This window comes from Tripterygium wilfordii, chromosome 21 (assembly GCF_013401445.1).
Source record: "Tripterygium wilfordii isolate XIE 37 chromosome 21, ASM1340144v1, whole genome shotgun sequence".
NCBI lineage: Eukaryota > Viridiplantae > Streptophyta > Magnoliopsida > Celastrales > Celastraceae > Tripterygium > Tripterygium wilfordii.
Window position 1 is genome coordinate 14,241,717 of NC_052252.1, and position 24,686 is coordinate 14,266,402.

At 39.7% G+C, this 24,686-nt stretch overlaps 5 protein-coding genes across 7 annotated transcripts; 3 read left to right on the top strand and 2 right to left on the bottom strand.

Moving 5' to 3' along the window:
- Positions 1 to 1,397: 1,397 nt before the first annotated feature.
- Positions 1,398 to 12,470, top strand: LOC119988686 (arogenate dehydratase/prephenate dehydratase 1, chloroplastic-like). The gene is made up of 12 exons (XM_038833819.1): positions 1,398 to 1,833; positions 3,243 to 3,310; positions 3,392 to 3,484; positions 3,564 to 3,764; positions 4,202 to 4,282; positions 4,368 to 4,380; positions 9,673 to 9,755; positions 10,063 to 10,140; positions 10,216 to 10,305; positions 10,392 to 10,459; positions 10,931 to 11,012; positions 11,179 to 12,470. Exons 1-12 carry the CDS (start codon positions 1,572 to 1,574, stop codon positions 11,236 to 11,238), a joined length of 1,179 nt encoding a protein of 392 aa, XP_038689747.1. The 5' UTR covers positions 1,398 to 1,571; the 3' UTR covers positions 11,239 to 12,470.
- LOC119988684 lies at positions 4,397 to 9,665 on the top strand. Its single transcript, XM_038833817.1, has 2 exons — positions 4,397 to 5,316; positions 8,266 to 9,665. Exons 1-2 carry the CDS (start codon positions 4,737 to 4,739, stop codon positions 9,507 to 9,509), a joined length of 1,824 nt encoding a protein of 607 aa, XP_038689745.1. The 5' UTR covers positions 4,397 to 4,736; the 3' UTR covers positions 9,510 to 9,665.
- LOC119988687 (lactoylglutathione lyase GLX1-like) lies at positions 12,332 to 16,046 on the bottom strand. Of its 2 annotated transcripts, none has more exons than XM_038833820.1 (9): positions 15,978 to 16,046; positions 15,002 to 15,131; positions 14,784 to 14,908; positions 14,350 to 14,414; positions 14,059 to 14,271; positions 13,523 to 13,570; positions 13,274 to 13,381; positions 13,022 to 13,174; positions 12,332 to 12,631 (listed from the first exon to the last, which is right to left on the bottom strand). In XM_038833820.1, the coding sequence occupies exons 2-9, from the start codon at positions 15,109 to 15,111 to the stop codon at positions 12,581 to 12,583; spliced, it is 873 nt and encodes a 290-aa protein (XP_038689748.1). In that variant the 5' UTR covers positions 15,112 to 15,131; positions 15,978 to 16,046; the 3' UTR covers positions 12,332 to 12,580. The 2 variants fall into 2 exon arrangements, with proteins under 2 accessions (XP_038689748.1, XP_038689749.1); XM_038833821.1 differs by having other exon boundaries at positions 15,887 to 16,020.
- Positions 16,047 to 17,981: 1,935 nt separating this feature from the next.
- Positions 17,982 to 20,350, top strand: LOC119989640 (5'-adenylylsulfate reductase 2, chloroplastic-like). Of its 2 annotated transcripts, none has more exons than XM_038835290.1 (4): positions 17,982 to 18,145; positions 18,248 to 18,397; positions 18,505 to 18,634; positions 19,045 to 20,350. In XM_038835290.1, the coding sequence occupies exons 1-4, from the start codon at positions 18,064 to 18,066 to the stop codon at positions 20,087 to 20,089; spliced, it is 1,407 nt and encodes a 468-aa protein (XP_038691218.1). In that variant the 5' UTR covers positions 17,982 to 18,063; the 3' UTR covers positions 20,090 to 20,350. The 2 variants fall into 2 exon arrangements, with proteins under 2 accessions (XP_038691218.1, XP_038691219.1); XM_038835291.1 differs by having other exon boundaries at positions 18,508 to 18,634.
- A 521-nt stretch (positions 20,351 to 20,871) lies between these two features.
- Positions 20,872 to 24,567, bottom strand: LOC119989208 (rhamnogalacturonate lyase-like). Its single transcript, XM_038834601.1, has 15 exons — positions 24,455 to 24,567; positions 24,263 to 24,384; positions 24,133 to 24,183; positions 23,917 to 24,036; positions 23,712 to 23,831; positions 23,474 to 23,615; positions 23,219 to 23,389; positions 22,955 to 23,110; positions 22,635 to 22,741; positions 22,448 to 22,538; positions 22,187 to 22,328; positions 21,904 to 22,057; positions 21,670 to 21,786; positions 21,448 to 21,571; positions 20,872 to 21,345 (listed from the first exon to the last, which is right to left on the bottom strand). Exons 1-15 carry the CDS (start codon positions 24,494 to 24,496, stop codon positions 21,025 to 21,027), a joined length of 1,980 nt encoding a protein of 659 aa, XP_038690529.1. The 5' UTR covers positions 24,497 to 24,567; the 3' UTR covers positions 20,872 to 21,024.
- Between the last annotated feature and the right edge of the window lie 119 nt (positions 24,568 to 24,686).

Genomic DNA, 24,686 nt, shown 5'->3' on the forward strand with positions numbered 1-24,686 from the left:
GAACACCGATTACACAAACTATCTTGACTTTGATGGTTGGTCACCATAAAATCAAGGGGGATGAAACCCAAAATACTAATGAAAAAGTGTCTTGGATTATTGGATGGGCCAGTCTCATTTTATAGTAGTGCCGTTCATTACTTTTGTGGGGGGTTCCATTACCTCTGTTTAGGACAATCTGAGTAATGGGATTTACAATGGCTCATGGGTTGGGGACCATGACACAAATAATATGGTTGGCTGGCACTGTCTAGGTCTCCAATCCCATTTCAATCAAATTGAGAACAAAGAAGGTGAAAACAAACTATGCATATACTTGGCATGCTCTGTTTTTGTCTTTCATAGTGACTGCTGCAACTTCCTCCCATGAATTTTTTTTTTCCATGAAAGATTTTCTCAGGAAATGATTGGTTGAATGATGGGTCATCTTCACCATCCAATCCCAATCAAGAGTAACCATTTTTAGGTGAACTGGCCAACTCAGTTTTCCAATTCCATTGAAGAATCATTTTTTTGACCAATCAGAGACTTCCATGTCAGTCTCCTTGTCATGCCTGAATTTTGATTTTGGGGGAGTTATCCATTCTTTCCCATACCATAGTGGATGGATTTACTAAGAGTTCTCTCCAGCCCTATCCATCAATTAGTTTCCTTGCCAAACTCCTTTTACTATGTAAAAGTTGGAAGTCCTTAATTATCTTAATGAACTAATTGCATCTTGTCAATTACCTTAATAGACTAACAATTAGAAAATTCCATCTCATAAATAAAAAGTAATGATCAATACAAATTCCTAAAAACAAAAGGTAATTTTTTTTAAAGTATCTGAGTTAGATTTTGAGGCAGTGGGCCCACAAAGCTCCAAGTTTCATCAAGTGAATGTAGGGTTATTCAAAATTACCAATCATAATTGAACCGATTGATAATCGAAATGATTGGTCAATTTTTTTTAAAAAAAATTTAAATATTTTTTAAAAGAAGCAATGGAAAAACCAATCATAACTGAAAAAGCTGACAATAATCGATCAATTGGTTGATTAAATTTATATAAAAAACCGACCGTGTAGGACCCTAAGTGGCTAAGTGAACATATAAAACTATAAATGGAGTAAGATTTATGTGTATAGAGAGATTTTGTGCATCTCTCTAACAAGGAACGTGTAGGCAACAATCTGCTCACCAACCTCTCTCCTTCTCTGTTTTCTCTGTGCTTGTTAGTGTCTGCAAATACAGAGAAAGAATATACAAATTCAGATTCAGTTTCTCTTTACAGTTTACACTTCACTTCAGTAGTGGGGCCACAATAATACAAAGAGTACCAAATACATTTTGCGGGGGGTGGGGTCCATGTTCTCCCTTCCACCTCCATTTCTCGCATAGATATCTCTCTTTGTTGACATTTGTCCGTACTGGGTTGTTTTTGCAACTAGTCATTAATTACTTACCCTCTCTGGCTTTCAACACCAATACACCAACCCTTTCCCTCTCCCGTCATTCAGTCGTCGATTGTTTCGTACATTGTTTAGACTAATTCGCTTTGCATTGTGATTTTGGGTTTGGAGTTGTGAGTTATGGCTTTGAGAGCAGGTTTGCCCACCTGGGTTTGTGGTATGTCTGCGCATTATCCTGATTTTGATTTTAGGTGGTGTGGGTTTGGTTTCAATTTGAGATGGAAACCGAAAGCCAAGTGGGAATGCTGTTGTTTGGATGTTTTGGCTCAGAGGGCTATCACTCCCATTGAAGATGAGAAGCCTGTCACTTCTCCTGAGGTGCAGCAAGAATCTCCAAAGACGATTCACCGGCAGTTTCACAAGGATTTGAATTTACTTCCTAGTGAGTTTGCTCAACGTCACGTTGTTGATTTGTTTTTCAATTTTTTTGTAATGATTACTCTGTTTTTACTCGTACTTGAGGAATGTATCTTGAGTTATAAATTGAATCCTGAATTATCATCTGTTCGCGATCTATTGAGATTGTTTATGTTGTTTATGGTTTTAAACAGATGAGCGTTCTTTAGGCGGCTAATTTGTCTTTTGTTGCCATGGATTTTGATAACAGTGGATGTGAGTGTGTGACATAATCTAGTAGGAAAAATATTTTATTTGGAGTGTTTGGAATGCCATATAAGATGTGTATGCAGTTGCATGCTGTTGTGTTCATGCATTTTCGATGAATTTAGGGCTACAAAAATTTGTGTGGAAATTATTGTCTTATATGCTTGCAGGTATATAAATTTCTAGGATTGGGATAATGAACCCTTGGTGATAATTTGAACATAGATCCTTCTACGATCCTAATTATGAGTTTGTGTCATATAATGTCAAGATTTACAAGTTATTTTCCTTCGTAAAGTGAATCACTGTAAATATTCCACCCATAATAGTTAGATATATATGGCAGGAAGGCCATGTGCATGCATTTGACAAGGGTTTAAGACGTTTGGGAATGCTTGTCCTTATACATGTAGTTTCTACATGATAAACTCATATGATTGGGGTAACGATCATTTGGCTTTTAATTCGCTATTAATGTCGTTTCCTTGTTCGATCCTAATTGATGAGATTGTGTCGTCTAGTGGTACATATCTATGACTTATTTTCTTTTACCAATTTGAATGATTGAAGATGTTCCGGTCATAATACTTATCTATTTGTTACATGGCAGTCTTGTGCAAGAATCTGATAGGTTTTTAGTTCTAAAAATTTGTGAAATGATTGTGTTATACATTTAGTTACATCAAGTCATAGAAGTGTAGTAACGACTGATTGACGTGGAATCCTTCATATGACTTCACTTCCTTTCTTTACGCTAATAATGAAACCATGCAGCTTCGTGTTCTGTATCAATTTTTTTTCTATTAAAATATGAATGACTTCATAACTCTTTTGTCGCCAAGTGGTCGTGCACATGCATTTGTTCGGTTTTAGGTAGGTGAAGTTTGGGAATGATTTCTTATCCATGTAGCGACATAAAGTTGTGGAATTGGGCTAAGGATTGACTGGATTTGAATTTGTGTTATTAATTTATTTCATCTCAATGCTAATTGATGAGATTGCATCATCTAGTGGCCCGTATTTAAGGAATTTGTTCTTTTAAAAAGTGAATAACTTTGCATATACAATAGTTAGTAGTCTGTTCTGCAGCATTTTCATGCCATTGATTTTGATGTATCGGTGTTTGTCCATTTATCCTCTCCTTTTAGTGAAACAATTTGATAGATTTTATATCTGCACAAAATGCAGAGCCCTTATCTGCGACAGATCTTTCTTCTTCGCCTGATGGTAGTTCAAAAGTGAGGGTTGCCTACCAGGTAAAGCCTTAACAATTCTCCTCCTCTAATGTATTGATGGCTTTCTTGTTATTCTCATATTTGTTGTATTGCCTAATATAGGGAATACCAGGTGCATATAGCGAGGCTGCTGCCCTAAAGGCTTACCCAAAATGTGAGACTGTCCCGTGCGAACAGTTTGAAGCTGCATTCCAGGTTCACATGATTATTCACAGAAACTTTATGTTTCAAATTATTTGGATATGAATCTTAATTGATTTCACTCATCAAACAGGCCGTTGAACTGTGGTTAGTGGATAAAGCAATTCTCCCCATTGAGAATTCGGTTGGTGGTAGCATCCACCGTAATTATGATTTACTCCTTCATCATAGGCTATACATAGTTGGGGAGGTTCGGATGGCCGTTAACCATTGCCTTCTGGGATTGCCTGGTGTTCAGATTAAGGAGTTAAAACGTGCCTTGAGCCATCCCCAGGTTTCCTCTTCATATTCTCATATGGTGTTCATTTTTGTTTGAGAGGATGCTTAGGTGTATTACGTGATACATAAAGGCCAACCCAAGATGTGAGTGTAAATAGTCATTACTACCTGATCTGTTTGAGTAAATCCATTTTGAAATGAATACTAAAAGTGCCAATACGGTATATTTTAAATGTTTTATGCCTCAACTGATGCTGACCTTTCTAACGTGGTATCTTGTAGCAACTTTGCAAAGTAGTTGCCACCAAAAACTGAATCTCCAGACCTTTGCTTGATGATGCGCTATTCTTTCCTCTGCATAATGACTTAAAACATGACAACCGGTCTAGCTAACATATTTTTGGTTTTTCATTTAGCATGACGGTTGGACTATAAAAGTTGTTGGGTGTGATATTTGAAATTCTGTAAGTTTTCAACACTATGCTGTTGCAGGCGCTTGCCCAATGTGAGATGACTCTTAGCAACTTGGGAATTATCAGAGTTGGCGCTGATGACACTGCTGGCGCTGCTAAGGTATCTTCTGAATTTTTAAGCATCTATTTTTGGGTTTAGTATGAACAATTTAATGGTATCCATTAATATTTGAATATATGTGCAGATCATAGCTGCTGGTGTGTCATGAGGCCAGATAATACGGGGAAGGTTCTGGAAGCAATAGCTGGAAATGATGACGTGGACATTCCTACAGCAGAATCAAAAGGGATCGCTGATATTGATGGAAGGAGGAGAAAGATGGTTCGTGAAAGGAATAGGCCTAACCATCTAAGGGACTACGTGTAGGGCTGTGATTAAACTAGCTATGAATAAATAGTTATCTAGGAGGTTTGGGAAAGGTGTGTAATGTGTGATGTTGAGAGATAGTCTCTGTTTCTTCCCCTAATTTCTCTATTTTGGATCTGTATTGCCTTGCTCAATAGTAAAACCCTTTTCAGTTCATATCAATTGGTGCTTTCATTGAATCTCCGCCATGGCTGAAGGGACTCGTCTCAAAGCCCTGGACGACGCTATTCGCCGTCTTCAAGAAGCCTCCTCCGTTCATGAGTCGTCATTAGGGTCTCTTCAATCTGCGTTGGTGGAGCTGACTCAGGTCACGACAGATCAGAAAACTTTCGTTCACGAGTTAACCAACCGTGTTACCGCGATGGATGGCCGTTTGGAACAGGTTCTTCGTCTGGCTCAGGCTTCTCTTTCTACACTCAGCAGTCCTTCTGCTGTGACTGTTTCCACAACCACGGGTGCTCCTGCTCCTGCTCCTGCTTCTCCGATAGCCGCTCCTCCTCTAGCGGCGTATACCACCGCCTCCATGGGAGTTTTTCCACCGGGATCTGTTCGCTTAGATTTCCCTCGCTTTGACGGCACAAATCCTCTGGATTGGGTTTCGAAGGCAGAACAATTTTTTCATCTCTTTCAGACAAATGAAACTCAGAAGGTGGAAATCGCTTCTTATCACTTTGATGGTCCTGCTTGGCAGTGGTTTCAATGGGCCACCTCGGCTCACCCATTTCCTTCTTGGTCTGATTTTGCTCGTGCCATTGAGATTCGCTTTGGTCCGACAGCATTTGAAGATCATGGATCTGCTTTAGCTAAACTCACACAAACTGGTTCGTTTGAGGATTTCCAATCCCAGTTTGAGCTTCTCTCAAATCGTGTGCCTCAACTACCGGATTCCTTCCGTTTGAGCCTTTTTCTTTCTGCCCTGCATTCGGATATTCAACACGATGTTCGCATCTGTAAACCAACCACCGTTCTTGAAGCTATTGGCCTCGCTCGGCTTCATACTGCTAAGCTTTTGGCTCTCAAGAAGGCTGCGGTATCCGGTGGTACACCACGTCTGGATTTTCGACCCACCGTCCAAGTTCGTGGACCTCTGCTTCCTAACCCAATTCGACCACCAGATTCTTCGACTAAACCTAACCCTCCTGCCCCAGCTGTCAAACGAGCTTCCACCATTCCTATTCAGAGGCTTACTACTGCTGAAATGCAGCGGAAGCGTGACCTTAACCTTTGTTATCATTGTGATGCTAAGTTTACTTTTGGGCATCAGTGTCCCGCTCGTCGACAACTATTTTATTTGGATCTCGCGGATCCTGGGGAAGGGCTTGATGAGGTATCTGAGGCACAACTGACCGAAGCCCTGCACCTTGCTGAATTACCACATACGTCCGATGAGAGTACCCTTACTACGGATACGGCTATATCCTTTCACGCACTTACGGGTTCTCCTTCGTTACAGACTTTGCGATTTCAGGCGACCGTGGCGGGTTCCCAGTTACATACCTTGGTCGATGGGGGTAGTACGCACAACTTCATCCAAAGTCGGGTTGCTAAGACCTTGGGGCTGCCAATTGAAGTAGTGCAGGGTATTACAGTTGCTGTAGGAAATGGGGAAAAACTACGATGTGAAGGTTGTATTCGCCAGGTCCCAATTACTATCCAAAATCACTTATTCAAAGCTGATTTGTATGTGGTGGCTATCCAAGGTGCTGAGTTGGTTTTAGGGGTTTCTTGGTTACATACGGTTAATCCTATCTTGTATGATTATGTCCAACGGGTGATTACGGTGAACCATAATGGCGCATCTGTTCGTCTTCAGGCCATGGCTTCATCCTTGCCAACTGCCATGAACTATCATCACCTACGTCGCTTGGTTCAGTCAGGTGCAGTAGGAACTTGCTTACAACTAACCATGGAATTTCACTCAGCTCAAGGTGGGGAGGAAGTGACAGAACCCCAGTTGAGTGGATTACTGGCACGATATCAGTCTATCTTTCAGAAACCACAAGGGCTACCACCAGTTCGGTCAACTGATCATGCCATACACCTTTTACCACAAGCAAATCCAGTCAATGTAAAACCATATCGCTATCCTTATTTCCAAAAATCGGAAATTGAACGGCTGGTTCAAGAAATGCTACGGGAAGGAATTATTCGTCCAAGTACTAGCCCATTCTCCTCTCCCGTCTTACTTGTCAAAAAAAAAGATGGGGCATGGCGATTTTGTACTGATTATCGAGCTTTGAATGCCATCACGGTGCGGGATCGTTTTCCTATTCCTACTGTGGATGAATTATTGGATGAATTAAATGGTGCGGTGTTTTTTTCTAAGCTGGATTTGCTAGCCGGCTACCATCAAATTCGAGTTCGATCAGAGGATATCACAAAGACTGCTTTTCGCACTCATGAGGGGCATTATGAGTATCTTGTGATGCCGTTTGGCCTCACCAATGCTCCCTCCACCTTCCAAGCTACAATGAATTCTATATTTCGGCCCTTCCTTCGTCAATTTATCTTGGTTTTCTTTGATGACATTTTGGTGTATAGTAAGTCTTGGGCTGATCATTTACAACATTTGGCTGATACTTTTCAGGTGTTGCAAGTTAATCAATTTGTGGCTAAACGCAGTAAATGTACATTCGGTCAGACCTCAGTGGAATATCTTGGCCATATTGTGTCGGGTCAGGGAGTGCAAATGGACCCAGCAAAAGTTTCAGCGGTCGAAAAGTGGCCTCCTCCCACAACCATTAAAGCTTTACGTGGTTTTTTGGGACTTACGGGATACTATCGCCGTTTTGTTAAAGGATATGCTATGGTTGCTGCCCCTTTAACTGACCTTCTCCATAAGGATGCTTTTGTATGGACGGACAAGACGCAAGCAGCTTTTCAACTCTTGAAAACAGCCTTGACATCAGCCCCGATCTTGAAATTGCCCAATTTTAGCTTGCCATTTGTGGTGGAAAGTGACGCATCCGGCACGGGCATTGGGGCTGTATTAACCCAGGCAGGGCATCCTATTGCTTTTTATAGTGCCAAATTATCTCCTCGAATGCAGGCAGCATCTGTCTATCACCGCGAAATGTTTGCAATCACAAATGCCGTTGCCAAATGGAGACAGTATTTGTTAGGAGGACGATTTGTTATTAAGACAGATCAGAGGAGTTTGAAGGAATTACTGGACCAGACTATTCAAACCCCAGAACAACAACGGTGGATGACCAAGCTTTTGGGGTATAGTTTTGATATTCAATATCGTCCAGGTAAGGATAATATTGTTGCTGATTCTCTATCAAGACAGCAGTGGGAGGTAGCTAGTTTCTCTGCTCTATCAACTCCCCAGATTGATTTGCTACCCTTATTAGTGCAAGAAACTTCAGCGGCTGAGGATTTGGTCACACTAAGTCACAAAATCCTCATTGATCCAGGTTCGGTCCCTCATTATTTGATTCGGCAAGGTCTGATTTATTTCAAACACCGGATTGTGTTGTCTGCTACTTCACAATTGAGACAACAATTAATTGAGGAATTTCATTCAACCCCAGTGGGCGGACACGCTGGTGTTCTACGAACTTATAAAAGGCTAGCGTCTAATTTTTATTGGCCTTTAATGAAGAAAGATGTTCACAAGTTCGTCACTGAATGTTTGATTTGCCAGCAAATGAAAATTTCTCAACTATCGCCGGCCGGATTGTTGCAACCGTTGCCCATACCGGAGCAAGTGTGGGAAGATATATCCATGGACTTTGTGGTTGGGTTACCTGCTTCAGGGGGCAAAACAGCCTTGCTTGTGGTGATTGACAGATTAACCAAATACGCCCATTTTTGCCCATTACCCAGTCATTATACTAGCACTATGGTAGCCGCTGTTTTTGTTAGGGACATCATTAAACTGCATGGACTTCCACGTTCAATTGTTACTGATCGGGATCCACTATTTTTGAGTACATTTTGGCAAGAAGTTTTCAAATTACAAGGCACAAAGCTGAATATGAGCAGTGCTTATCATCCGCAAACGGATGGCCAAACAGAGGTTTTAAATCGTTGCTTAGAAATGTATCTTCGCTGTTTTGTACAAGACAACCCGGCGCATTGGCTTAAATTTCTACCATGGGCAGAGTATTCATACAACACGGCTTACCATACTGCTTCAGGTATGACGCCGTTTCAAGCCCTCTATGGTCGACTGCCACCTCTAATTCAGAAGTATTTTCCAGGTTCCACAACCTGTGACGCTGTTGATCATGAACTTATCACACGAGATGAATTGTTGCGTCTTCTAAAAACTAATTTGCAGCGCGCGCAACTTCGCATGAAAAATCAAGCTGACCAGCATCGGCGTGAGGTTCAGTTTGAAGTAGGCGATTTGGTTTTTATTCGGCTTCAACCATATCGTCAGCTGTCACTGCGGTTGCGCCGTGACCAGAAGTTGGGTCCTCGATATTTTGGTCCTTTTCCTATCATTCAAAAGGTTGGGGCAGTGGCCTATCGTTTGGAATTGCCGGTGTCAGCTAAAATCCATCCGGTCTTCCATGTTTCTGTTCTTAAACGATGTGTGGGAAACCCAGAGCAGCAGTCTATTCCACTTCCATTGTTGACAGTACCTTCGGGGCCAGTTGTGAAACCAATTGCCATACTCAGTCAGAGAGAAGTTGTACGCCAAGGACAGTTAATACCGCAGGTTTTGGTGCAGTGGGAGAATTTGCTGCAGGAAGATGCTACTTGGGAAGATTTGGCCCTTGTGTCTAAGCAATTTCCTAACTTGAACCTTGAGGACAAGGTTCTCACTGACCAGGGGAGTATTGTCATGAGGCCAGATAATACGGGGAAGGTTCTGGAAGCAATAGCTGGAAATGATGACGTGGACATTCCTACAGCAGAATCAAAAGGGATCGCTGATATTGATGGAAGGAGGAGAAAGATGGTTCGTGAAAGGAATAGGCCTAACCATCTAAGGGACTACGTGTAGGGCTGTGATTAAACTAGCTATGAATAAATAGTTATCTAGGAGGTTTGGGAAAGGTGTGTAATGTGTGATGTTGAGAGATAGTCTCTGTTTCTTCCCCTAATTTCTCTATTTTGGATCTGTATTGCCTTGCTCAATAGTAAAACCCTTTTCAGTTCATATCATGGTGCCTCTAGAGATACTGGAGCTGTTGCCAGTGCTCGAGCTGCAGAAATCTATGGGCTTGACATTATTGCCGAAAAAATCCAGGTAAGTGTTCTCTTTAGATTCTGTGAACTAAAATGAAGAGTTTTATCTCTGTGGGATTCTGAAGAGCATGGAGATTAGAATTCTTGATCGCTATTTTGAGTGCCTTACATGGTTCGTAAAAAAGTCTTTCTTTTGTTAATTAATAGGGCTAGGAGAATAAACGGTAGTTGAGTGGTAACTACCAAATGCATAGGCTGCATTGAGTTGCATTGAAAATTATGCCTAGTGTTTTGAGATGTAGTGATTCTACTTGTGAATTTGTTCTTGTTGCTTTTAAAAGGTGTGATAGTCATTTTTATGGCTACAGGATGATGAGGATAACATTACTCGTTTTCTGATATTGTCAAGAGAGCCTACCATACCGGGAACTGGAAGGGAATATAAGGTAAAATTCACTATCAGTCGTTCTTTTTGGTTACCTGTGCATATTATGGAAATATGTTTATCATCTTTTCCCCAGACTAGCATCGTCTTCACTTTGGAAGAAGGCCCTGGTATTTTGTTCAAAGCATTGGCGGCGTTCACTTTAAGGGGAATCAGTTTAACTAAGGTATCCTCTAGTAAGAGTTCTTTTCCCCCTTTACTAATTTATCATAAGATGCTTCTTACCAGTACTTGTTTCTGAGAATTTTTCAGATTGAGAGCCGCCCAAGAAGAAAATACCCTTTACGGGTTGTGAATGATCCTTGCAAAGGAAGTGCCAAGTAAGTGATATATTGTTGAATGATGATCCAGAGATTTGCAGTCATAAGTCTGGGTATGAGCTGTCGCAGAGTTCATATAGACATTCTTCGAGTGGTAGATTCTTTGGATGCTATATGATATTTTTGCTGAATCACCATTCATGGCAAGATGAAACTGTTAGAAATTGATTTATATGCGAAGGCCTACTTTGCCAAAAAGACGGAGAGGAAAAAACGAAGTGTTGTAGACTTTAATTATGTGCATGATAATCCGTACAATTCATGGTGGAATAGGGATTATCCTGCATTCATCTCATGTTATTGTGTTGGCTTTTATGCGAAAAGTTTTTGACCAAAACAGAAAAGCAAGTCATGAAAAATTGGCTGTAGCAAGTAAAAAAATCACATTTGAATTTTTTTTGCCTGTAATTGGGGAGGCCAACATACCATGAGTTCCCAATGTTTAACAATTTATTGGTCTCTTGTTGGTAGGTACTTCCACTATCTCTTTTACATAGACTTGGAAGCTTCTATGGCGGAGCCTCGAACCCAAAATGCTTTAACACATTTGCAGGTCAGTCTTTCTTCAGTTTCATAATGGTGTATGAAAATATGCTACTGAAATATATTTGTACTTTCGACATGCATTCATCAGAACTTGTTTTTGAACAAACCGCAATATTGCAACAATTCCTCTAAATAAGTAGCTGGACTCTTTTTTTTTTTTCCTTTTATCGCAGGAAATTGCAACATTTATTCGAATCCTTGGTTGCTACCCAGTGGATAATACTATAAGTTGAAGCCAGAGATGGAGGATTAAACTTGGAATGAGAGGCATTAATTGATCGGTTGGAATTTCTTCCTGCAACATACTTATTTTTCATGCTTCTCAGTTCTCATGGTGTAACAGGAATACCTTTGTATAGGGAGTAGGACTTTCTGTTAGAAGGGCATCCCTCCTTTTTTTGTGAAACATAGAGCCTTCACTATGGGCAATAGCAAAGTAGACTTAGGGTCTCTATTCTGTCCAAATCCTCAAGATATGAAAAAGGATGTACATATGGAAATTTGCAGCTTTGAAGTCATAATCATTTGCATTCTGTTCTGCTGTGTGTTAATATTCTTGTGTTTGAATGAGCGATGCGTTTGTGAAGCAAGAGGAACGGTGAATCCAGGGTTTTAGAGCCCTAGATGCAGACCTTTCTCACCAATTCTCATCAAGATCTATCTCCTCCAAGATGAATCCCGGGTTTGCTCATTGAGTTTCGCTGGCAATGAGGATGGGGAAGAGAATGAGGTGCCAGACAGGAAGTGATGGTGATTTTGATGGAGCAGATGGGTTGCTAGGCATTGGACCAGGAAGTGATTCTCTTCTCTCACAGGCTGCAAATTTTTATGGTCTCTTTTGTTACTTTCTCCCACCCTCAAATAGCTCCGCAGGTTATATCATGTCTGGTGTTTTGGCAATGGAAACCTACAATATTGACCTTGAAAATTTTCATACCGCTTACGGGGGGAACCCAAATGGAGGGACTATCCCACTACCTGGTAAACCTTGTTGGCAATGCATCACCATGGGCCAAACAAGATTGGACATGAAAGCCGACATGGTTTCTTCACCACTTGGTGTTATAATTGATTCTGGCACAACGATCACTCGTCTACCTTGGAAAGTGGTCACGGTCATGCCAGAAACGTTACTCCCCATGGTCAAGTTATGATAGCAGCTACTGAGAAGACACGGGCTTTCCAATACAAGTCAGTCTTTTCCCTTTTCCTTAAACATCCTTGTCAATACTTCGAATATTGACCTAGAATTCGTGCCTGAATTGCTTACTTTGATCTAATTGATATTTGAGAGAACAACATATGCAGAAAAGGGGTAAATTCTCGGATGTTCAAGCAGCAGAACAGAGTTCTAATTACAAGGCCATTACCATAGGGTCCATAAGCCACATTACACATAATTGAGAGAACACCGTATGCAGAAAAGGGGTAAATTCTCGGATGTTCAAGCAGCAGAACAGAGTACTAATCACAAGACCATTACCATAGGGTCCATAAGCCATATTACATACATACTGGGTACCGTAAAACCAAAGCTCTAATTTATTCATACGAGTAGTAGCAAACACCCGCTAATCACTCCTGCTTGTGAAGTTCACTCAGAAAATCTTCATTGTCAACCAGGACCTGCGATTACAAGCAAGCAAAACCAAACCGTTTAACTTGTGAATTAAGAATCTGAGAATTAATCACGTATATTGAAAACAATAATCTATCAATGTTGGGTAGATATCCTAATTTCCTAGTTGCGACAGTAGCATGGTGCAATAACAGTCGGATTAAAGCCAATGAACAAAACATCAGAGAAGCACAACATGGTACGCCCATATTAATTTGAATTTGTTCCTTGCAAGTTGACTACTTCTGTGATGATCAACGGAATCAAATGGTTTAAAAGTTGGAAACTATGCTATTATGACACAATTAGAAGTTAAAACCTCAATATATTTCTGCAAGTAGTAGCGACCATTTCTACCAATTAAACCAAAATATTTCAAATCACTAAAGACAACTTACAGTCTTCCAGCCATCAGGATCCAGGAAAGAGACAATTTTGGTGTTAATCCCAGGAATTGGCCCAGCTTGCCGAGTAATCTTTCCTCCAAGCTCTTGCGTGACCACGTTAACCACCTCACCACTTTTGTACACATCATCAGTACTGATAGCAACCTGTAAATAGATACCACAGTAAGATTAAAAGGAAAAGGATTTGTCTGACAAATGAAGAAAAAAATCATTTGAATTTGTATAACGACAGGCTGAGCTGACCTGTGCATATGCATTTCCCTTGGTGTACTCAGTCACACCATAATTGTAAGTCAACTCAAGAACAGTGGTCTCATGCTCCTCTGCATAGCCCAGCATGGCAATTGTGTACTATGAATTACATGCAACAAAATGACGTTAGACTTCTTCAACCCTCAACAAAGAGCAATAGTGGCTAACTAATAGATTAAATGAAATCGTAACCAAAAAAAGAAGTTGTTTAAATGAAACTATGGAGAGGAGACAGTAAACCTTGTATTCAGGTTTATCAGTCATCTTTACTACCTTCATCCCCAAGGCCTGCAAAAAAAGAACAGCAGAAAACAACAAAATCATATGAAGAATCTTTGGGTTGAGTTAGTAAGGCAGTGATTGTGCATTGTACAGGTCATGGGTTCATGTTCCGCTCCCCCACCCAATATTGGGTATAAAAAAAGAGAAAAAAAAAAAAAGGGGGAAAAAAACTCTCTACCCTACAGTTTATGGACAAAGATAGATTTATCATGCATGGTTTATTTGATTACTCCTTAGATGAGAATATTATTAATGAAGCACGGTGTTCTAGTCTAGGAGACAAAAGAAATACTTGACAGTACAACTGTATGAGACACCCATTCATAGCACAATCTCAACCAAATTAACAATCAAAATTAGTCGGCTAGTTTGTGGCGCATTACGGAATTCATTTACAATTGTATCAGCTCTATAGAAGGTTTACTAGAAACTTGGAATTTGGAAACAAGACAACCGAATAAGAATCCAAACAAAGCACTTCAACATTGTATTACCTTCTCGTAGAATTTGATTGAGCGTTCCAGATCTCCAACACGAAGCATTACTTGGCAGAGAGGCTCAGGTGTGCCACCTCTTTGGATGAGCTCAAAAATATAACCATCAGGATCCTTCACAAAGGCAATAACAGTTGATCCACCTTTAACCGGACCAGGCTCCCTAGTGATATTGCCACCCTTGGCCCGGATGTTCTCAACCATTTTGTAAACCTGGAAGCTCAAATATTTGCAATTCATTTCGAGCATCAAGACAATCCACATAATCTAATTCAGTAGAACAGAACTTACATCTTCAGTTGCAATTGCAAAATGCCCAAAACCAGTTCCAATATCATATGAGGTTACCCCATAATCTGCGCATTTGAAAGAAAATAATTCTCAGGACATCAAACAGTGAACACATCATACTCCTATGAGTAAAATGGCAACGTTCTTGTGAAAATTGACAACTACAGCATCACTGTAGTAGAACTTTATGGCAAATTTGAACTTCCCTTCAAATAAAGCAATAACCAACAGAAAAAAGGATTTAATGGTCGCCAACTAGTCAATTGCTCACATGAAATGCAACTCTAACTGCCAAGGCAGTCCATCTAGAAGTAACAGTAAAGAAAGTACACAAATCATGTAACTAGAGAATGGTCAACTAATCAATGATGTAATAGAAACAAGAAACTATAAGGAGAAATCCTGTATGCAAAGATAGAGTCTGAGCAGCATACTGTATGTTAGCTCAACAACAAAATGAGACTCTTCTGGGCCAAAACCAAGAAAAGCATTGGAGTACTTCTCCTCTGGAACATCTCGTTTCCTCAAAAGCTTCATTCCAAAACATTCAGTATAAAACCTGACACCGAATTGCAAGAGATACATGAGAAAATCCAGGCATTGAAATTAAAACTTCTGCTTATAATTTGACAAGTAAAAAGTGGACGCATACTTGATTGTGCGATCTAGATCACCAACACGGTACACGGCATGAAGGAACCGACGCTTATCTTTCTTTGGCCATTCCAACAATTCAGCATTAACTGGTGCAGCCTCAGCCATGTTCAGTCAGATTCTTTACTCTGCTTCCAATAACAAGCAGATTATCAGCCATAAGGCATTACTAATTAATAGCAAATAGTAAATAAGCAGAGTTTATTTGTCTCAAAAGTCCCGGCACTTACAAAAGGGTTTGATCATTTTTTGAAATCAAATTTATAGTCACTATGAATATGCACCAGCGAGAAGAAGAAAAGAACAAAGAAAAAACACTATGAATTCCTACAAAGTTCATTTTGTTTTCAATTAATACGAAATAAACCAATCCATGTACCAATTCAACCCATGTAAGACCTTACGAGAACTATTTTGCATAAGAAATTCTTTTAAGCCAAAACAAAACGAATTTTCATGCTTTCTAATTGTCTAAGTAATACTTTAAACAACCAGGGTTTAAAGTAGGCAGCATACAATTTCCTCAGAAATCAATAAGACCACCTAAACTATTGATTTTATACCGTTAAAAGATAATACGGCAAAGTTAGTAGCTTTCGACTCTATTAAACAATCACAATTAGGTCACACCCACTATCTCTCAAGTTTTGAGCTGAACCAATCCATCAACACAAGTAGTTCAACAAGAAACTAACGTCATCAACTGCATAATTTATAAACACAGAACAACAATCAACAAGACTACAAAATAAACAAAAATCATCTTTCAGAATCTAAAATAAACGCACACAAGTACATGACACCATAAAATCACCCAAATTTCAACACGATTTCCGTCAATCGGAAGCTTATAACATGCAAATGCAGAGATCTCAAACCATACCTCAGAGAATTTGGAAAAAAACCTAAGAGAACAACAAAATCCACAGCCTCGAATTGAACCCTAGCTTAGTACGAACAGAAAATGAGTTTACCAGATAAAAGGAGAGCGAAGTGGGAGCTAGAGAAATGGCAGTGCCAGTGTGAGTGGGCGAATTGCGATCATAACTTAGATGTTCACATTTATACAGAATATTTACTTAATAAATAAAATTCTGGCGTAACAGCCTGTCACACGAGGTCCCCGTTATACATACCTTCTCGAAAAACGTGGTGAGATATCATACGTCAATTTTATTTTGTTTAAGTGAAAGAAATGCCTGTCATGGGTCTCTCTTTAATTGCCGAAGGTACGGTAGCGGTAGCCTCTGATAACGTCTGTAACGGACAAAATTTGCATACGTGGCAACAAAATCGGCCACGTTTCGAAATGCAATGTGAATTTGCTTTTGAAAAGTTAGGGTCGAGGACGTTCCAGTACTTTACTTTCCTGGCCCAGGGGCCCCCATCTCACGAAGGCTTTTTTTAGTAATTTGACAACTAAAGTCCAAAAAATCTAAGCCCACAATTTGGCTGATTATTGAGGCCCATATAAGCCTTGGCGGGCTGATAGCCCACGAGTGGCAACTGCTCCACTTTTGATAATTCTCTTTCAATCTTTTCTATTTTCTATCACTTCATAAGCCCACAAGCAGCAACTGCTTGATTGGGCCTGTTTATGTTGGCCATCAAAGCCTTGGCGGACATAAGTCCAGAAGCTACAATTATGATTAGAGTCTGCATGTTGAACAAGGTAATACATTTTTAAGCCCTCCATGAAAGAGTTAGTGAAATAACTCGTACGGTTCATTGGTTTGGGTCTCACGTGTTCCAAATTAACGGAGAACATATATCCGCATTTTTAAGTTACATATATATATATAATGAGGTTGGTGAAATGGTGGGCTATAAAGAATCAACCAGTGAGACACTTTTAGACCTTTTTTCCTAGGGTTTCGTCTTATTGGATTAGATTCAACTTGTCATTCCTAAAAATAGCTTATTTGGATATTATTAAATCTAGTTATATTGTATCCCTTTATAACTCCGAAAGCTCACCACAAATCCTCAATACTTTTGAATTTTGAGGCCTATAAAGACTGAATGATCGTGGCCTCACTTGCCTCCTTGCCTCATTTATCTCTCTGAATAAATAAATGGTCAATACTATCATATCAATCAATTTTATTCACATAACAAAAATCGAGCCTATTTAGGACCACTGGATCACAACCACAAGTTTGGCACAATTCATAATAACCATAAAAATTGGAAAATAACAAAGAATTTTGAACAAATATTAATTTTCATCCCTTAGTTTTTTTTTTTTCCTCCTTTTTTCATCCCCAACTATAGGAAAATACTCTGTTTATCCCTCGAATAAATTCAACGACGGAAAAATTCAACGTGACATCCTATTGTTCGTCGGATCATATTTTTCCAACGTGTCACATAAGCATTTTCCGACCCCAATCTCATTTGAAAGAGCAAAAATGATACTTTACAATAGTTGAGGGACGAAAATGAGAGGAAAAAAAACTTAGGGGCCGAAAATGAAGCTCGCTTCATGAGACGAAAGTACCTTTTTGTCCTTTTTTAAAAAAAAATAATTTATGTGGAGCCCACATTAATCATGATAAAGTTATAACTTTTAAATTTTGTTTAAAGAACAGTAGCGGCTTTACAAGTTTATATTTTTCTTAAAAAAATCATCATTATTATTAATAATTTAATTATAAGATTTTATAGGATCCATCTCCTATAATGGCTCGAAATCACAGAAACATCCAAGAACACAACTAACTACCCTCGAAATTACGTAGAAGAATCGGACTATTTTGACTAAATTTGACATTTGGCCGTCCACGTCTCGTCTCGCCGCTCGCGTCTCGCGTGGAAGCCACGTGACGAAAGCAGTGATGAAAGGAAACAACGATTCAGCCAATTAGTTTAAGCCACGTATGCAAAACATAGAACCACCAAATCACGTCCAGATTCAATGAACCAAGAAGGGCTCCGTTTCTCAGAGCCTCTTTTATAACCTCTTAGATTTCCTCAAGAAGAAGAATATCACACAGAAATTTACAGAGTAATCGAAATAGTTTACGGGAGGCGAAGCAGAGACTTTGAGAGAATTCGATAATGGCGTCTCTTATCTCGTCTTCTTCTACTGCGATTTCTGGTTCCAATTTTGCACGTTCTGGTGCCTCCTACGAGCTTAAAGGTTCGTGTTTTTTTTTTTCGTTCAAATCTTTTGTTTTTTGTGGGGTTTTGGGAATGTTTGTTTGATTTTGAGTCTTATTTGTTGTGGATTTTTTTTTTGCAGTTTCGCAGATTGGTTCGTTCCGGGTATCAGACCGACCGCGTGCTCACAATCTGTCTCATCGACGGTTGTCTGTGAAGGCGCTGAATGCAGAGCCCAAACGGAGCGATTCGGTTGCTCCTCTTGCAGCGACCGCCATTGCTGCTCCTCCTGGTGAGTTATACGGATGATATCAATTATTGTTAATTCAATTTTCTAAATTAAACGAAGAGTTCTGATTGGATTATGGTTTAATTGTTGTTAATATTGTGCTGAATTAGCAGAATTGGAAGAAAAAATAGAGGTGGAGGACTATGATCAATTGGCCAAGGAGCTCGAGAACGCCTCTCCTCTCGAAATCATGGATAAAGCGCTAGAAAAATTCGGCAACGACATCGCTATTGCTTTCAGGTAATCAATTACTTCACGATCTTATTGAAATTTAAATTCCTTCGATTTAAGTATTTCATCAAGTATATTCCTTACTTGATGAGTATAATTTGGCATATTCTATTACCTGTTAAACAATTGAATTGCAAGGTTGATGGTTCTTTAAGTTGAAAAGATAATAAAACCGTAGGTTCCAATTGGAAAATAGTGTTGACCTGCAAGTTGTGTTTTATTAAACACACAGGGGTTATCTGATCTGTGTATTTGTTATTCAAAAATTGTGGTCTAAAATTGCTTTCAATATTGATAAGCTTTCAATAAAATCTTGGAACAATGTGTTCTGGAGTCATGATTGATCATAGATTGTTTGTTTATTGTCTCCATTTGAAGTCGGGACTTGGATAGTAATCAATATTGTTATGTTTCCGCAGTGGTGCTGAAGATGTTGCTCTTATAGAGTATGCACATTTAACTGGCCGGCCTTTTAGAGTGTTCAGCTTGGATACTGGTAGATTGAACCCAGAAACTTATCAATTCTTCGACAAAGTTGAGAAGCACTACGGCATTCGGATTGAGTACATGTTCCCTGATGCTGTGGAAGTTCAAGCCTTAGTAAGGAACAAGGGGCTGTACTCTTTCTATGAGGATGGACACCAAGAGTGCTGCCGTGTGAGGAAGGTGAGACCTCTTAGGAGGGCTCTTAAGGGGCTGCGAGCCTGGATCACCGGTCAGAGGAAGGATCAGTCCCCTGGTACCCGATCTGAAATTCCCATTGTTCAGGTTGACCCAGTTTTTGAAGGTATGGATGGTGGAATTGGCAGCTTAGTGAAGTGGAACCCGGCAGCAAATGTTGATGGAAAAGACATCTGGAACTTCCTTCGAGCCATGAACATTCCTGTTAATTCATTGCATTTACAAGGGTATGTCTCAATTGGTTGTGAACCATGCACAAGACCAGTCCTTCCAGGGCAGCACGAGAGAGAAGGACGATGGTGGTGGGAGGATGCCAAGGCAAAGGAGTGCGGACTTCACAAAGGAAATCTTAAACTGGATGATGCTGCCCAACTCAATGGCAATGGAAATGGAGCTGCCAAAGCCAATGGAACTGCCACAATTCCTGATATTTTCAATTCACAGAATTTGGTCACCTTGAGCAGGACTGGAATTGAAAATTTGGCAAAGCTTGAAGAAAGAAAAGAACCATGGATTGTTGTGCTCTATGCACCATGGTGCCAATTCTGCCAGGCAATGGAAGGATCGTATGTTGAATTGGCTGAGAAGTTGGCAGGCTCAGGGGTTAAAGTAGGAAAATTCAGAGCAGATGGTGAACACAAGGAGTTTGCTAAGCAAGAGTTGCAGCTTGGAAGCTTCCCCACCGTACTGTTTTTCCCCAAACACTCTTCTAGGCCAATCAAATACCCCTCTGAGAAAAGAGACGTTGATTCACTGATGGCTTTTGTAAATGCCCTCAGATGATTGAACCTTAGGTCAAGTGTTCAACTGATCATAAGATGACAGGATCCCATTCATCATCATGAATGGATGTACCAGCACCGGTGGAATATAGATGGGAGGGTAGGCTTCACCAGATTTGGTGTCCGTATATGTTCCCTAGAATTTTTTTGGGCTAGAGTTCTGGTTTATTGTTACCCAGTTTTCTGCATGTGGCAAATGAAGAGTCAAATTTTGTCTTTGTGGTCTGAATATCAAAAGTTTTTGTTTCTACAAGTTTCTTCACCGCCAATCTGTATAGGGAATGGCAGGATCTACATTGTATATTGTTCTTTGGCTATTGAGCTCCACCATGGTGTTAGAAAGAGACAGGAAATTAGGAAAACTCCAGAACAAGAAACCCAACCTTATAGCTGCAAATCAGTTGCTCGATCACAAAAGTATATCTTGTAGCCCAGATTCAATAATTCTAGCATAATATTTCTGAATACCCTAACAAAGATGTCATGTTAAAATCTTTTATCGAAAATAGAAACCAAACCCATTTTCACTTCAACATTGGGAAAAGGGAAAAAAAAAACAACTTTTATCTTCTGCTAATTATTGAGGCCAGATTATTATTGGCTTTACCAAAATAGTTGAAGAGAATGAGGGTAAATGCTACTTTTTTGGTGACTAACAGGTAAGTCATGTCACTTACGTTCTAAACGTTGTAAATTAGTCACGGACTTTATCGATTTGACCCACTAAATGCTAGGGACATTAGTAGATCGTAAGCAATCTGGGTTCTTCTGGACGCTCACAGATTAGGCAAATGGTTCATGTGCAGAATTCAAATGGTAAAATTCACTGAAGTAACTGTTGGTACATTCTTTCGAAAGTAACAATGATTGCAGGCTGTCTTCCTTCTTATACAAAAGTTATTTTGATCATTGTTCGTTTTCTACTAGATAAACACTCTAGTCTTCAAAGCTGAGATTATAAACAAGGCATCTGTCCATCTCTCTGCCCTGCTTCTGTTCTTCTATCTCCTTTATTCTTCCAGAAGATGCAGGAGCTTCCAGCCTCATATAATCATACAGGATTCCACAAAGTGAATCTCCACCCCTGGCCAGTACAAGAAACAAGGAGTTGTCTCCCTTAACCAACAATGTGGACGGAATATCGATGCTATAAAATCGATACAGTCCATGAATGCCATGACGGCAAATTGCATTATCTGTTCCCAAATTCATCACTTGGAACACTAGGTGTTGTGTGTCTATCACATTGACATGCACCTGCAATGAGAAATGTTGAGGAACTTAACTAAGTGGTCCATGTTTAGTCTGTAAATTTGGTTTAAGGATTTAAGATGAAGGATGGAGAGTTGTAGTTCTTACCTTCAGATCAGTACGGGTCACCGATGCCATGGCCAATCTGAGCTTGTAAGTTCCACTGATTACTGAATCAATATTAAACTTGATTGTCCATGTTGTTGGAAGGTACTCGTTATCAGCACCCCTTCTGCAGAATTTATTATGAAAGCAAAGAGTTTAGTTCAAGCTGAAGAGTTTCTGAAGAAAACAATTTGGGTTTAGTATCTTGTCCATATGTAGAAAAACCTGTCTACATGAGCAAAGAACCAGTCCTTTTTCGGGTCACTGACGCCTATAGTGAAGATCTGATCTGTATCAGGGTATATATCAGTGTACCTGTCCCATAATCCATATTGCCTAAACCTGCACAGCATAATGATTAGGGGGTCTCAGTTGAAATGTTTTGCACATTGGATTGAATTACATAAATGAGGTTCTTGGACAGCAAATTAATATTAAAGAGGAGATGAAGCTGCTTACTTCTCATGGCTCTTAAACAACTTGTTGACATACATAGGGTTCACATCAGGAACATAGAAACCAATCGCTGTGCGATCAGGGAAGCCTATCTCCCATACAGTTGGACCATCCCTGATTGGAGTATATGTCAGATTGCCAAGCAGCGTGTTCGATCCTGAGGTAATCATAATCATGCCAGAAAGATTTTTTTAACTGTAACGAGCAAATGAGATTGTCCGATGTGACATATAGACAATATGTATTCATTGAAATTCTATAATGAAAGTAGAGTGAAATAATGTACCTGCAGAAATTGTGACAGGTGCATTGTCAAGGTAATCACCGATGAATCCAGGAACCCAACCGTGTAGTCCATAAACACCTGGGATAACATTCTTGATTGTGAAATTCCCGTTTGCGTCTGTTTGTACCCAAAACTGATAACCCTATTATAGGAAAACCTCAAATACTTATACAGTCTGACAAAAAGCAGTACTAGAAACTTACATTTTTCAATATCAGTTGAAATGATCTCACAGGCAGAGAATGTTTTACTAGTTACTACCTTACTTTCTGTTTGCCAGGCTCCTTCAGTTCGTGCAGCGGATAGACCAACGTATGCATATTTGGCTGGGATCAAATTACCAGAAACAAACCTGCAGTTACATACCCACAATGTGAGCTAGCAGCAGTTGATGGTAGGATAAATAATGTCTTGAAAGAAGTTTGATCCACAACAGTTAGGTATCTACCGCTCTTGGACAAATAATCTTCCAGTTGCCGAGCCACGCTCTTTAGCAGTGAGATAGTAGGGTGTTGAGACAAAATCATATGGCCATGCTGCCTCTTCAACCAGCCTCTAACATGAGTGAAGCAGTGAAATGAACAATCATAAGAAAAGGCTACACTTCGTAGTGATAAAAGGCTCAAAATCCCATTCTAATTGGAACACAGTAGACAGAAGCAGCAGTATGTATTGCTATACTGTAACTACTAACTGTGAATCCATTGATGTGACAAATTATGTTGCCATGAAGTCAAGCAAATGTTGTGAAGAAGAAAAGAAGTTTACCTGCTTCTTTGCATCTATCCATAAGTTATATGCATTTGATACATTTGGAGTTGAATTAAGGTATACAAAGAAGGGACCAAACACTTTCCTCCATGTCTCTCCGTCTTGAAAATGCGCTAATATATCATCTCCGATAAAGTGAGTTCCATGAAACATCTGTCAAACCAAGTATCACTTGATTGTTGTCTGCTTAAAAATAAAAGTACTGCTCATGATTTTGTTGCATTTTGATTAGTTCAGTGGATTTCATTGTGAAGCACTTACAGCAAGGCAGTTTGGACCTGTGTGGACTGTGAGTTCTTGTTTCGTAGGACCTCCATTTCGAAACTCATTGCTAGGGAAGATGACCCAAAAACCAATAATGGGGTCTGAACTTATCCATCCGTGGACTCCCCCATCTTTGTTGTCCATTGAGTACTGGTACTTATCATCTACCTGAATAAAATAACATAAAAGATAGTCAAAATTTACATGTTTATGTTATGTGGCAAACATGAAACATAAGTCCCCCGTACCTACCTCGCCCTTTAGATCAGGATTGATGGGATTAACCAACAGAACTGACTCGGGTACGATTAGCTGCTTGCCTCTACCTGGAAGTAGATCCTCTGGCATTGGCATTACCCTTTGCTTCTGATCCGAGATTGTTATGTAATGGAACCTTCTCCATTTTCACATATAATTGACAGAGTTAATTGGAAATGTACAAAACAAGCAATGATTTAGTACCTCAAATAGATTAAGCAAGAGATTTAACTTTTCTCGTCGCAGTTTAAACACCATCCTTGTCTGAGCAAGATCAAAAGCAGGAGATCCGGGAGGAACCTCATATATAGCATAGCAGTTGAATCCTGTAACATCACTCCTCAAAGCATACCTACAGAGTAACTAATGTATCAAGTACTGAGATCATTACAGGATCAAACATGCAGCAAACAATATGTGTTTGTATAAACATAAACCTGGTATCAATGCTGAGTGGCAAATTATGCCCAGGAGTTGATGGATTGTATGTTTTCTTGAATGAAACCTCTATTTGGTCATTACTCCTATGAATAACACTGTATTCAGCCCCGCTTACTCTGCAACATTTCAGTGAAAGGGATGAGTTCATCCATGTTAAATCAACAAAAACAGCAAAAAAATTTATTCTTTTTCTCAGAGGAATAAAAGCATACAGTTGGTATCGGTCCTGACCGCCTGGCAAACTCCAGTTGACATCCCAATATCTGCATTATCTTACAAAATGAAAACTGAAAAATGGGTTTTGTCTCAATCAAATACTAGAATGATATAATTGAAAGTTACCCTCTACTGGATTCATTTGACTTGAGATCAAGAAGGTTGTCCATTCCTCCATACTTAATTCCTGTTAAATACCCTTGAGGCTTCAGTATTGTGAGCCTTACCAAACCATTATCCAGAATCACCTGCAACAAACAGAAAACGCTGTAATCGGTGCCAAAGTGATTGATCAAGAATCATAGATAGAGTACTTACATATGAACCTTGGGTGATCAAGCTCAATTTTTTCTTTGCCATAACAGCACAAGTTTCTTTCTTGTTGCAGAAGAGGAAATCTTGTCAGTGAGTGTTGTAGTGCTATGCTGTTGATTTATTGCATTAGAGCCGTCAGTCGTTGATCACTATGGAGATCCGTTCATGTCATGAGAACTCCAGGGGATATGCTCTACCTAGTTCTCTACAATCCGTTGAGCAATAACAATGTGTG

Excerpts from the sequence above, each read along its gene's own strand:
- LOC119988686 (XM_038833819.1), top strand. The coding sequence starts at position 1,572 with ATGGCTTTGAGAGCAGGTTTGCCCACCTGGGTTTGTGGTATGTCTGCG. Across the intron at positions 10,460-10,930 it reads CCTTGCAAAGGAAGTGCCAA|GTACTTCCACTATCTCTTTT; the intron begins GTAAGTGATATA and ends TCTTGTTGGTAG. Across the intron at positions 11,013-11,178 it reads ATGCTTTAACACATTTGCAG|GAAATTGCAACATTTATTCG; the intron begins GTCAGTCTTTCT and ends CTTTTATCGCAG.
- LOC119988684 (XM_038833817.1), top strand. The coding sequence starts at position 4,737 with ATGGCTGAAGGGACTCGTCTCAAAGCCCTGGACGACGCTATTCGCCGT. Across the intron at positions 5,317-8,265 it reads TGCCATTGAGATTCGCTTTG|GGGAAGATATATCCATGGAC; the intron begins GTCCGACAGCAT and ends CGGAGCAAGTGT.
- LOC119988687 (XM_038833820.1), bottom strand. The coding sequence starts at position 15,111 with ATGGCTGAGGCTGCACCAGTTAATGCTGAATTGTTGGAATGGCCAAAG. Across the intron at positions 14,415-14,783 it reads TGTTGTTGAGCTAACATACA|ATTATGGGGTAACCTCATAT; the intron begins GTATGCTGCTCA and ends TCAAATGCGCAG. Across the intron at positions 13,175-13,273 it reads AGGGAAATGCATATGCACAG|GTTGCTATCAGTACTGATGA; the intron begins GTCAGCTCAGCC and ends ATCTATTTACAG.
- LOC119989640 (XM_038835290.1), top strand. The coding sequence starts at position 18,064 with ATGGCGTCTCTTATCTCGTCTTCTTCTACTGCGATTTCTGGTTCCAAT. Across the intron at positions 18,146-18,247 it reads TGCCTCCTACGAGCTTAAAG|TTTCGCAGATTGGTTCGTTC; the intron begins GTTCGTGTTTTT and ends TTTTTTTTGCAG. Across the intron at positions 18,398-18,504 it reads CGCCATTGCTGCTCCTCCTG|CAGAATTGGAAGAAAAAATA; the intron begins GTGAGTTATACG and ends GTGCTGAATTAG.
- LOC119989208 (XM_038834601.1), bottom strand. The coding sequence starts at position 24,496 with ATGGCAAAGAAAAAATTGAGCTTGATCACCCAAGGTTCATAT. Across the intron at positions 22,058-22,186 it reads ACCTGTCACAATTTCTGCAG|GATCGAACACGCTGCTTGGC; the intron begins GTACATTATTTC and ends TGATTACCTCAG. Across the intron at positions 21,787-21,903 it reads TTGTTTAAGAGCCATGAGAA|GTTTAGGCAATATGGATTAT; the intron begins GTAAGCAGCTTC and ends TATGCTGTGCAG.